Source organism: Urocitellus parryii, chromosome 8 (assembly GCF_045843805.1).
Source record: "Urocitellus parryii isolate mUroPar1 chromosome 8, mUroPar1.hap1, whole genome shotgun sequence".
Lineage (NCBI taxonomy): Eukaryota > Metazoa > Chordata > Mammalia > Rodentia > Sciuridae > Urocitellus > Urocitellus parryii.
Window position 1 is genome coordinate 146,960,471 of NC_135538.1, and position 13,788 is coordinate 146,974,258.

The window sequence follows — 13,788 nt, forward strand, 5'->3', positions numbered from 1 at the left end:
TTCTTTTTATACATGACAATATGATTCCTTTTGACATAATTATAAAAGCGTGGAATATAATTTATTCTAATTCAGTCTCCAGTAGTTCCCTCTTCCCTTCCCTCCTCCCTCCCCCTGCTCCCTTCCCTCTGTCTACTGATCTTTGTTATTACTTATATTTTTTTTCAAAATTAGTGTCTTGTGGATGTGTACAGTGGTGATATTCACTGTGGTATATCTGTACCTAGGAAAGTTTGGTCAGATTCCTTCCACTTTCTTTCTCTATCCGGTTCCTCTTCCCTTCCTTTCATTCCCCTTTGTCTACTCCCCTGATGTTTCTTATGTTCTTTTTTTTTTTTAATCCCCCTACCTCTTATTTCGGATCAGCTTCTGCACATCAGAGACAACATTCAGCCTTTGGTTTTCTGGGGTGTCTTTGGATGTCTGGGATACCTTTTCTATCATCCTCGACTGCCATTTGCCCTCGTTGGACCTCCATATTGGAAACCAAGGTTGCACTTCACATAGCAAAGAAGATGAAAATGAGCCCAGCCCTTTCTCGGGAAGGCTCTGGTTTCCCTTGGTCTCTGATTGGTCTGCCTGCCAAGAGCCCTTTGCTAGTCTTTAGGTCATTACCTGAGACGATCTGCAGGTCTGACAGGTCACATATGGTCTTTGGAGGTCAATTTGAAGCATGTATATGTGGAAAAAGATTTCCAAAGATTTTCAGTATTTCTCTCTTGAGCTGCTCAAAAAGATTAAAAAACACAGCCAGGGGCAGTGGTGCATGTCTGTAATCCCAGTGGCTCAGAAAGCTGAGGCAGAAGGAGCAAAAGTTCAAAGCCAACCTCAGCAATTTGGTGAGGTCCTAAGCAACTTGGTGAGACCCTGTCTCAAAAGAAAAAAATAAAAAGGGCTGGGGACGTGCCTCCGGGGATAACCGCCCCTGAGTTCCACCCCTAATACTGGGGGGAAGAAAAGTTCAAAAACATTAGGAACCCTGGGTTATTTTTCGCCTTCCCCCCTTCTTGTCCTCTCTGTCCTGGGTGGTTGCAGTTTCCAGTGTCCCTGTAAAGCTAATTTTATCAGCTGGACCACTTTTCCCCTTAGGATTCTGAATTGGCCAAGGTCCAGTTCTTTTCCTATCCTGAGCGTTGGACTCGAACTTGTGAATGTGGCCTTGTTTGCCTGAGTTGGCAGTGGGCTCCTGGACATGCAGATTCTACTGACAGTCATGTCCCCAGGCAGGCCCTGCCTCCATCCAGGATCCTGAACAGAACCACGCAGCACCCATTCGCCTGGGGGGCCCCTGGGGGTCCTCAGCCCCACTCCCTCTCTGGCAGCAGGTTCTGGGGAACTCTGGCCACACCCCAGCAGGCCCCAGGCTCAGGGCAGCCCCCTCCTCTGCCTTCCGCAGGGTCCCGTAGCCACCACGGCATCGGCGTTTTCTGTCCTCTCTTCTGGGCCTGGCCTCCCGCCACCTCCTCCTCCACCGCCTCCCCCAGGACCACCTCCACTCTTTGAGAACGAAGGCAGAAAAGAGGAGTCCTCTCCTTCTCGTTCGGCTTTGTTTGCCCAGCTTAACCAGGGAGAAGCCATCACCAAAGGTGAGCACATGAGACCCCGAAGTGTGCTGCTTTCCCTTTGCCTCCAGGAACACCATCCTGTGTCAGTCCGCTTTTTGTCACTGTGACCCAAATGCCTGACTAGAACAACTTAGAAAAGTTTATTTCAACTCAGAGTTTCACAGGTTCAGTTCATTTGTTGGACACCTCTATTCCTTGGGCCAAGATGAGGCAGAACTTTGCATCAGAAGGGCAACGGAAGGCCGCTCACCTCCAGGCAGTCAGTAAGCACAGAGGCAGAGAGGGAGAGGAAGGGACAAGGTCAGACGTAGTCCAAGGCCAGGCCCCGGGCGCCCTACCTCCCCCACCTATGCCCCATCTGCCTACAGTTTCCACGCAGTAGACTATAGAGCTCTCAGTAGATTAATCCAGCAAATGGATTAATCAGCTGATGAGGTCAGAGCCCCAGTGATTACCTAAAAGTCCCACCTCCAAAACTTGCTGCATTTGGAGTGGGATCTCATCAATGGAGAGTATATTTATATTCATGTTCATGCACACATTCATTCACATGTTCATGCACACATTCGCAGTCATATTCATGCACATGTATGTGTGGACATTCACATTCTTATTCATGTACTTTTTAAGGTACATGTACATATGCATATTCATATACATATGCATATTTATACACATATGCATATTCATACACATTCAATTCATGCACATGTAAATTAACACATTCTTATTCATGCTCATATACACTTTCATATTCATGTGCATGTATTCATACTCATGTACACATTCATATTATCATATGTAATCATACACATGTTCATAATTATGTACGTGACACCTTCATATTCATATTTATGTACATGTTCTTATTGGTACTCATATCCATATATATTTGCATATTCATGCATGTGTATGTGTACATGTTCATTTTCATGTACACATACACATCCATATTCATGTACCTCTACATGCACATGGTCATATTTATGTCCCTGTATGCTATATATGTATTGATATTCATAAACATTCGGATTAATTTTCATCTCTAGAGATCTCAACACATGGGCTTTGGGGGGCACATTCCAGATTCAAACCATAAACCCCAAGGCCAGCGATGCATGAGTCATTCCACTCCCACCCCCAACACAAAGGGGGAGGGCGCCATAGCTGGGAGGGCGTCTACACTCTTCAAGTCTAGGCAGACGGTCTCAGTGGAGCAGGAAGAACTCAGAGACTCTGGGTTCTCAGTCAACCACTGCACTACTTCACCCCTGCGGCCTCTGGTGCTCCAGCAGCATCCTCTAAAACCCAAGCATCGAGGTCAAGTGAAATGAAAATGGCCAACGACAGCACCTCTGTCCTGATGCGGTGTCCTGGCTTGCTGAGGAGCTCTATCACCGAACTGCCTTTGTCCTCATAGTGATGGTTAATTTTTAAAAATACAACAGTTAAGATATATCAGGGTCAAAAGCGCTTGCATTCTAAACCGTAAAGGCATTCTGTACTCCGAATCAACAGGGCATAGAAGTTGATTCTATACTCTGATATACACTCACCCAAATGCCTTTTTAGGCCCGTTCTTGTGGGTGATTTAGCCATGAGAAAAGAAACAAACCATGAGATTTTTTGTGGTAATGTAGTAATTGATATGGGAGTTGGGTTTTTGTTGTTTTGTTGTTGTTGTTGTTGTTGTTCTGCTTTTTTTGTTTGTTTTGTCTGTTGCAGAATTTCTACCTAAAGACGGAGGGCCTCAAGTTAAAAAGTGCCCGTGGTGCTTCTATCAGTATCAACTTACACAGGATCCCTGTTCCCCTCCCCCACTCCACACACACACACACACACACACACACACACACACACACCAACCTCCATTCTGCTCTCTGTCTCTCTGAATTCGGCTGCTCATTTCCATCAACTTTTAACTAGGCAACAAGAAATACCATTAACATGCATAGAACTACTCTGTAACAAAAATAGCACCACCAGAAGTTCTGCTTGTTTACATCAAGCATCTTTCCTTTTGCATATGTCATAAAAAACTGTGCCCATGTGTGTTGCTTTCCTAGGGCTCCGGCATGTCACAGACGACCAGAAGACATACAAGAATCCCAGCCTGCGGGCCCAAGGACAAGTGCGATCTCCAACCAAATCCCACACTCCAAGTCCCACATCTCCCAAATCCTCTTCTCCCCAGAAACATGCTCCAGTGTTCGAGTTGGAAGGAAAGAAGTGGAGGGTGGTGAGTGAAGACCTTTGACCTGTGTTCTTCACACACTTTGATGAATGCACCATCCATTTTCCTGGGTCTTGAGAAAGGACGCTGGCTGGAGGAGGCACTGTGCATTTCCAAATGCTTCCATAAATTTTTTCTGACTCTCTTGCATTATTTTCTTCAACATTTTTAAAGTTGTTTTTAATTGTGGTAATATACACATAACATAAAATTTACGCGTGAACCATTTTAAGGGTACATTTCAGTGACATTATTAAGGGCAGTGACGTTGTTGTGCACCATTACCACCATCCAACCATGGAACTCCATGGAACTCTCTGCATCTTGCAGAACTAAAACCCGGAGCCCAGCATATGATGCTCCCCTAGCCTCCTGCCCGCAGCCCCTGGTGACCACCTTCTCCTTTCTGTCTTTGTGAATTTGACTACTCATTTCCATGAGCTTCCAACCAGGCAGTGAGAAACCACAATAGCTTGTGGCCTGGGGAAGGTGTGCCCCGTTCTGATCTGCGTAGTGTTCCCTTGGTGCCCCTGATGGAGGCCCTGATACAGCCATACACTACCGCTGCCACCCCCACCTTCAGGGCTAACGCTGTGAGCAGGACAAGGACATTTTGAAAGTGGGGAAAGCTAGTGTCCTCTACATTCCAGAGAGCATCCCAGAAGCATAAGGACCAAATCCCTGGAAAGGTTGTCATGGCCTGAAAACACAGTGGAGCTGGACCGCTGTTGTGTCCCTTCAGCAGCCCCTCTGCCAATCTCCTATGTGGCACAGTGGATTTTGCTGCAGGATCAAGGCCTTGGCATCAGTGTCTCCACAGCTCTCACACCCTTGCTTCAGCCCCGCCCACTCACCAGGGAGCCAGTACCCGATGCTTGCACATTGACCCTGACCCCCTTCTAGGTAGTTCCATCCATTTTCGTCATTACGATGACAAGGTAAGGCCTGGGCGGACATGGATCTGAACGAAGAGCACCCTGAAAAGCTATCATCCCAGCTGCATGGTGACTTCAGTGCCCGGTGGACTCTGTATATCCTCGAACTTAATATTTGTGTCTGTTTTAATTTTAGGAGTATCAAGAGGACAGGAATGACCTCGTGATTTCAGAGACTGAACTGAAACAAGTGGCTTACGTTTTCAAATGTGACAAATCGACACTCCAGATAAATGGGAAAATAAATTCTATTACCATTGGTAGGGCCAAGGGGCGGCTCTGTGGTTCCTCTGGTGGGTTGTGTTCAGGCATGCTGTGAGTATTTAGTGGACTTTTCCCCCTCTAGATAACTGTAAGAAGTTTGGCCTGGTGTTTGACAATGTGGTGGGGATCGTGGAAGTGATCAACTCCAAGGACATTCAGATCCAGGTAAGCAGCCCTTCCAGCCCTGCTCCACCCTGGCCGTGGCCTCACATGCACCGCCCACTCTGCCTGCAGGGGGACCCTCACTCCTCCACATCCACCCAGGAAACTCCTGCTCCTGTTCTTTCCAAACATAGCTCTGTCGTTGCCTCTTCTGGCTCATCCTGTCTTTCTTCTGAGCATTCACTCCCCCTTCTCCGCCTCTAACACATCCCTCTACTGGTTTACTGTCTATTTCAAGGACAACTAACTAATCTTTACAGCTCCAGAGATTTGCACAGGACCTGCACACAGTAGTTGTCTAATAAATAAATGTTTGGTGGATTGGAATGGATCAATTACTGTGTGTGTAAAAATACTAAGCAGATTTCTCAGCGTAGCACCATCATCCCCAGGAAAATTAAGGCACTCTTCCCCAACCCTACTGGGAAAATTGGTCTTAGAAGAAAAATTCTTCTTAAGAGTTAGTGAGGTAATCAGAATAACACCTGGGAAGTCAAATTGAAATTGAATTTTCAAAAATACAAGAAAACCTGTAGTCGTTTAGTAATTTTGCTTTAGCCAAATGGGATTTAACAATACACCAAAATCTAGAGGGTGTCTCACATCTTTGGCCAACTGTGACTTCTGTCTTTGGCTACATTTTTCTCTATTGTTAATTATCCTTTACCACCTGATACTTCCCAAGAATGTTTGTTCAAATTAGATTTTGACTGCACAAATCTTTTTGCTTTCCTGACACTTTTTTCTTTTTCTTTCTTTCTTTTTTTTAATAGCCCTGAGAATTAAACCAGGGGTGCTCTAACATTGAGCCACATCCCCAGCTCTTTTTGTTTTCTTTTGAGCCAGGGTCTCACCTCAAAATTGAATCCTCCTGCCTCAGCCTCCCAAGTTGCTGGTCACCACTGAAACCTTTAATTAGAGTCCCCTGTGTGCACATTTACATTTCACTGATGGTAATTTTAGAAGTTAGTTCTGCATGTGTCTGTCAAATGGAAATAATCCTGACTGGGCATCAGGACACCTGGGCACTAATGCCAGCTCTGGAGCTATAGCTGATAATATTAGGAAAAAGTCAGAGAGGCTATACTACATTCTGTCAACAAAGTAAGGGTATCTTGAAAAATGCTACAGCAAAACTCATACTTAATTTAAAATTTTAGAATTGCCATTAAAGTCAGAAAAATAAGAAAATTCCTTCCATCATTGCTTCTAGTGATGTATTAAAGGTACAATCTGTGCAATAAGATGAGAAAAATAATTGAGGGATATAAAACTGGAAAAGGAAGAAAAAAGATGTCCTTATTTGCCAACAAAATGATTGCCTTGGGCTGGGGTTGTAGCTCAGTGGTAGAGCTCTTGCCTAGCATGTATGAGGCACTGGGTTTAATTCTGAGCACCACGTATAAATAAATAAAATAAAGTCCCATTGACAACTAAGAAAAAATATTTTTAAAAATATGATTGCCTTTACATAAAATCCAAGAGAATTAACAAACTATGAAACTGAAGAAACATTCAGCAAGATGGTTGGATACAACATCAGCATGCAAAAATCAACAATCTGTCTTTATACTACAAATAAGTCTTAGAAAATGTAATACAAAATAATATTTTAAATCACAACCAAACTGTAGGGTGCTTAGGGAAAAAATAACAACCAAAATGGAAGGTATTCATAAAGAACACAAAAGAGATGTAAATAAATGGACAGAAAGACGTCAGTATCAGTGGTCTCCATTTATTTAACCCATAAGTTCAGTGAAACTCAACTCAAACATCTCAACAGGATTTTTGATGAAAAATGGCCTTAAAATTCATTTGGAAAACTAGTGGACAAGAATAGCTAAAACGATTTGAAAGCAAATGAACAAGCTGAATGGACTTGCATACCAGATATTGAGTCATTGAAAACGTTATAGTGTGGGAAGTATAGAAAAAGACTCACAAACAGCCTGGCAAGCCCTGAAATAGATAGATACATTAATAGAAGTGTGTGTTTAGGACAATTGATTATCTATTTGGGAAAAAAAATATATACTGAATTCTCATCATACATAAAAGTAAAGTTTTAATTATGAAAAGAAATACTTTTGAACTCTGAGAATAACATGCAGAACGTCTTGGTGACCTCAAAGAAAGAAAGAAACTAATTGGATCAAAAAGCACAAACCATAAAGAGAAGAACCAATTAATCTAAAATTAGTAAATATCATTAAAATTAAAATGGGGGGAAAGGAACTCCCCATGATGTTCAACCGAAAGAATGGGAAGTTATACTCCATGCACGCATAATATGTCAAAATACATTCTACTATCATGTATATAATAAGAACAAATAAAAAATAAATATAAAATTATAGTTTAACAAGTAGATCTGATATACAAAGCTGAAAGACAACCATAAATTTGGGGAAATCTTTGCAGATAAACAAAAAGAATTTATGTCCAGAATATATAAAGAATGGACCATGAATCAATAAGGAAAAAAAAACTAACAATTTAATAGGAAAATGGGCAAAGATTATTAAAGCAACTCAGAGAAGGAAAACAGAATTGGTTGATACATATGAGTATACATACATGTAGATATATGTGGATATCTATGTGTATAGAAACATACGTATACATATCTATACCTATATGTAGGTGTATATGTAAGTGAATACATATATATGCATAGGCATAGGTGTATGTAAAGTTAATAATTAGAAATATATTTTCACACAGTTTTGGATTCAGAATGCCCTTTGCAGGGTGCCTTGAACTGAATCTCATACTCTAAGAACTTCGAGTTGAGGATTGCCTATATGTTAAGAGAAATGGAACATGAGAACCGTGGTGCATCCGTGTTGGGAGAGTGATTCTGTTGCACTCACTGCTGAGCAAACTGGCCCCATCTCATGAAGTCACATCATACTGTGTGACTAATTTGCTCTTAGGAATAAACACTAAAGAAGCACTCGTACATATGCCAAGGAGACTCGAAACGTATTTGATGCCGTGTCATTCAGAATGCCAGTAAAAACAACCAGTTTAAATGTCCACCAACTGGCAAGTGAATACATCCTCCTCACAGAACACTGCACGTTAGTGAAAATGAAGGCTCCGCAGCTGCGTGTATAAAATGGTATTGAGCAATGAAGGCGTTACAGAGTGGCAGACGTTGTGCAATGTACCTATTTATAAAAAGATTGAAGACATGCAAACAATACCACATAGTAAATGTACTTCTGAGAACTCAGGGTAGCCATGCCAATCACTTTAACCAACAGACAGACCTGGTGAACAATAGACAGACTTGGTGAATCAGAAGCACAAAATCCAGAAGAGCAGTTACAGAGGAAGGAGAGATCAGTGAGGTGGTATATGTTTCAACAATATTAGAAAATTTTAGTCTCTTAAAAAAATAGGAAATAAGCCAAAATGAATCACTCGGATGAAGCTATTGGTAGCATATACACATTGCTGTATTTGTTGTATTATTCTTTATATATTTTTCTATTTTTGAAATATATTGTAATATTTTTATTATTATTAAGTCATGTTTTCTTGTATCAGAATGATAGAAATTCAGCAGTGCAATTCAGAGAAAAACATTTAGTGAATACTTTTTGAACTTTGGCATGTTCAAACCAAGGGAATGTCATTACCTATTTAAAGCACTTAAAAGGGCCTGCACACAATAGAAACAGAAAACCGCTTAGTGGTGGCCTGGGGTGGGGGTGGGGGTGGGGATGGATTGTGAGTGGCCATTAGGGATATTTTGAGGATGATGGAAATGTTCTAAAACTGGGTTGTAGTGATGATTGCACAAGTCTGTGAATTTATTAAATATAATGGAGTTGTACACTCAAGATGGGTGAATTTATGTTTGCAGGTTTTCCTTCAATAATGCTATTAAAAGATTGAAAGGAATAACCAGGTCAAGACTGAAGTTCACAGGATCTGACCAGTCATCCTACTTTTGGCAAACATCATAGTAAAATACACAAATTATGGGAAAAGAGAGAGACCCAAGAAGTCAATGGGAATGTTAAAAATTTTATGGAGAAACATGTTTGTGAAAAACTACATGAGACTAAAAGAGGAACTTAGAGGTAGAGCAGGAGTAGCCGCCTGCGCAAGCTCACATGCCACCTGTCACTCAGCAGAGGAGCTCTTTGGCCCAACTCTCCTGATAAGAAACACTCTCTGTTCCTAAAGTATTCAGAGACTACCAGGGAAAGCCATGTTTATAATGTATTCAAATACGTCATTGACCAAAATGCTGTGGAAATTGCAGTTCTTAACATAACAGGGCTATTTTTAATTTTTGCTATTGCCTTTTCCAATACCCAGGACACTTCAGGATTTTGGCATACTCTAGCAACGTATAAATACGTTCTAAGAGACAGTGACAAGACATCCCTTTGCTCTGCTTGCCTAGTATTCACACAGCTTTGGTCAGAATGTAAATGCTCTACATCATTATAAAATAAGCAAATCTCGATATTATCAAAACATAGCTGCTGACACATTTTTTAAATACACATATGTATTATTATTCTTTTATTTGTGGCTGAGCCCTGTACTTACCTGACCTTGAACTACCTCTGCCTTTACTTTAGCACTGAGGTTCAATTCCAACTCAGTGTTCAGTTTCTATGCAGAGAAGAGAGAAAACAGAGAAGTAGGGCGATCTGACCAGACGCCCCCCAAGGAATTCTTTACATCACCTGCACCATCAACAGGACTTGCTGCTTTGGTTTGCAATCTAGCCTTTTCTTCAGGGTGAAAGAGGAGATGTCTTTATCACTTTAATTACCATTACAAGAAGGAAAATCATAGTGTCTTTGGGGGCATTCTGCTCCTGTGCAATTTGGGGTGATTTCTGAAAACTGTTCAAAGAGAAACTTAAAACTGATCAGAATTTTTACAGCATTTAGTATTTGTAAACAATACCAGGAATTGCCCTCTCTTGTGCACAGTCCTGTTTATCAGTATAATGAGTATCCTGAGCTAAGCCCCCAGTTTTGGCTCCTAAAATAAATACACTTCTAAGAACTCATCTCATATAAACTTTGCATTCATCCACTGAGATTTTTATCCACCAAAAGTACTTACATGAAAAGAATTGTAGTGTTTCTTACTTATTCTTAATTTAGGAACAATCTACTCAGTTTCTGCTCAAGAATAATCCTATTCTTAAATGTCAGTATTAGTACTTGTTTAAATCCCAGTTTCTAGATATTTGTCAAAACTAAAATTTTTAGCAAATAAAGCAAATGCATCTTGATTCTTTTATCATGAAATCAAATATATGGTTCAGATCCACTTACAGGTGCTGCAAGACTTTTTCTAAACATTTAGCTGCTGTTTCCAAATTAATCCCTTAATTTTATCTTGGGAAAGAGGCCCAGAGGTTTGAGAATCCCCTTGTGTGGTCTTTTCATTGTATCCCCAAATGACACCTCCCTATTCACCCTGGAGCCCATTAACCAGTCTCCCTAGCTTCCACCTAGCACTTCCTAACGTTTGGCTAAGCCCAAGCTAAGGCCAAGAAGAATCTAGATGGATTTATTGGGGAACACTGACATTTCTATCGGTTTGCTTTGACCCTAGATTTCCCCCCACCTCATTTCAGGTAATGGGTAGAGTGCCAACAATTTCCATTAACAAGACAGAAGGCTGCCACGTGTACCTCAGTGAAGACGCCTTGGACTGTGAGCTGGTGAGCGCCAAGTCTTCCGAAATGAATGTCCTTGTCCCTCAGGATGGTGATTATGTAAGTACTTCCCAGGCAGCTGTCATTATTAAAATTCTTAGAGATTGATTAGACAACAAACCACCAGTGTGGAGCTCCATCACAGGTGGGAACAAGTTCAGGGAGTTGCCTTCCACCACTCTTGCTCAGCTCCTGGGCTCTGCCCACTGCCCATTCCCACAGCAGGTCACTGATCGCTACTATAATTGGCCAGCTGCTACTGAATAGCGCAGCATGCATCTGAATTCATATTGTGTAGGGCTAAATATTTTTCCTGAGCTCTGATGGAGGGGAACAGGAAAGGAGAAGGCTTTGGGGGGGATGGGAAGGAGGAGAGGGGACAGTTAAGTAGAACTGTTTGTGAAGGTTTTCTCAAGTCAGAGATCCTCCACTTACCATAAGAATCAGTGAGAAGCTTGGTGAGATGGGCTGGCATGTCGCTCAATGGCAAAGTGTCGGTCTTGCACTCACAAAGCCCTGGGTTCGACCCCCAATTCCAAAAAAAGACAAAACAATAAAATGAAGAAGAAGAAGGAGGAGGAGGAGGAGGAGGAGGAGGAGGAGGAGGAATGGCCAGACTCAAACCCTATACCTAGAGGTGTTGGGGGGGGCTCCAGATGGAGCCTCTGGGCATCTGGATTGCTAATTGCATCCCAGGTGATTCTAATGCCATCGGGCCACCCAGTGGCCCTTCTGAGAAACACAAGCTTAAGTGATTTTGCCAGCATTTCTTTTCTTTGCTCCTTCCTTCCAATAGCATCTAAAAGAAGCATGCAGGTATTCTCATCCATAGAAAAGGGAATTTAAGTGAATAAATAACATTTCTGGATAATGGAGTATCATGGATCTGCTAGTTGTCATTACTTAGAAGTAGGAGAATAAATAGAGATCATTCCCTCTGGGTCTAAGCAGGGGACTAGTGAACCAGGAAAGAATGGAAGAAAAGGTCATTTAGCAGGCACACCTTAGGAAGAGGGGCCACATGAGCTGAAAGGTCAGTCTCCAGCTGTCTACAGGGCAGTCAGAGACAGGTTGACCTCCATGGACAGACGTGGCTGCAGCCCACTGCTCCTTTCCCCACTGCCAAGTTCTTTGGCTCCACAGGCCACATACCATATAGAGCAGCCTAGAATTCATCCTTTCAGTTTACAACACAAAACTACAAGCATCAGAGGGTGCTTCACCACTCCACATATGGACACCCAGCCCTGAGCAAGAGAAGAGTCCTGCAAGAGAAGAGTCCCTTCTTGGGCTCTCACCCTAAAAATTATGGAAGAGCTCAAGGCAATACCAAAGAGCCTCAGAGTAGGAGAATTCTCCAGAACTGAAGAGCCATAAATCATATGATCCCTCGCCTTCGCAGCTGTTTAAGCAGAAGGCTCAGCATGGGAACTGGACCTGCTAAGGAAAGCAGCGGGGTTGGCTGAGCACTGCAGCCTCATTAAGCTGGACTCTCTGGGCATGCCACCCAGCATCTGTGGTGTTAAAGCTTTCCAGGTGGTTCCAGTGTGGGGCTGAGATTAAGATCCGCTGGCCTAAAGAGTGACTACAAGCAGTGCCTGAGTTTTTATGCTGGAACTGTAGTCTTGCCTGAGCAGGTGAATTACCCTGAGTCTTCAGTCCTTGACCCCCTTCATACATTTTTAAGTTGGAGGTAATGGGAACCATCCTGAGGGCCCACCATGGTCATTACCATGCAGAGATGGATGGTGGGGTGGTTCATCCTGAAGGAAATCAGCCTCCCAGAGCAAATCCATCATCACATTACTATCTTCTCTCTGCCAACAGAGAGTTTAGAACACCTATAGGACAAAGCTTCATTTATGCATCAAAAAGAGCTCCAGAAGTGATATGAGGTACAACACACACAGACACACCCACAGGGACACATTGGGTTTTGAAGACTTAAAGGTTTCCCATTTCAGATTTCACTCAAGGAGAATTCATTGCTCTTTATAGCAAAATAAATAATTCGCTTCTTTCAAAAGAAACAGTTGGATCCTCCATCTAGGAAGATAGGGGTCATGTGTGTTCCAGTGAAATGTCACATCTCATGAGCAGAGACATTAGCTTATCCCGCATGTGGGGTTTCAGTCTGCTTGGCACATGCAAGAAGTTCAGGGAGGCTCCAGGAGTCAGGGCCAAGGGGGCCGCTCAACAACAAAAATATCATTTTTGAACTGTAAAATTATTCTAAGAGAGAGTAAAATTCTAATTGTTTAAATACTGGATGAATTCTGGATATTAAGAATATTTTTTATTCCACTTTGATTTTTCCACTTGGTCCCCTTCCATCTTCCTCTTAAATGTCTGGAGAATCACTGGGGAAGAAGGAGAGTCCTTTTTAGACTAGTCTGTGCTTCTTTGTGTGGTTGTATGCGTGGAGGTGGGGGACAGGTGTGTATGGAGTGTGTGTTTTCCACTGGAAAGAGTACAATGGCAGGATAACAAATGTTTACACAAGCTTACACACATTTTTTGCAGTTTCTCAAACAGCAGACAGGTGATAACTGGAATAAATTCCACTCCCTGTGGCTGGGGCCATAAGCCTTGAGGGTGTGCTGGAAATTTGATTCTCATTTCCCTCTCCGATCTACTGAATCAGAGTCTGCATGTTAATAAGACACCACCCCGATGTGGTAGAGAGGAGTGGATTAGAGATTGCCTTGGGCTGGGGTGGTAGCCCAGTGGTAGAGTACCTGCCCAGCATGTGTGAGGCACTGGGTTTAATCCTCAGCACATAGTAAAATAAATAAAATAAAGTTAAAAGTAAATAAAGTTAAAATAAATAAAAACAAAGAGAAGAGACTTCATTGGTGTGGATTCTGGCTATCTGCTCTGTGGCCACCCCCCATCTTGGGCCAGCTGCTTCCCCTCAGGCCTCTG

At 42.4% G+C, this 13,788-nt stretch overlaps 1 protein-coding gene across 1 annotated transcript in view; it reads left to right on the forward strand.

Moving 5' to 3' along the window:
* The window catches only part of Cap2 (cyclase associated actin cytoskeleton regulatory protein 2), a 127,069-nt gene that overhangs the window by 111,542 nt on the left and 1,739 nt on the right, over positions 1-13,788 (forward strand). Inside the window, exons 8-12 of the mRNA XM_026402183.2 lie at positions 1,397-1,586; positions 3,632-3,804; positions 4,870-4,993; positions 5,080-5,162; positions 10,783-10,923. Coding sequence (XP_026257968.2) covers positions 1,397-1,586; positions 3,632-3,804; positions 4,870-4,993; positions 5,080-5,162; positions 10,783-10,923 — 711 coding nt within the window. The remainder of the gene's footprint in view (positions 1-1,396; positions 1,587-3,631; positions 3,805-4,869; positions 4,994-5,079; positions 5,163-10,782; positions 10,924-13,788) is intronic.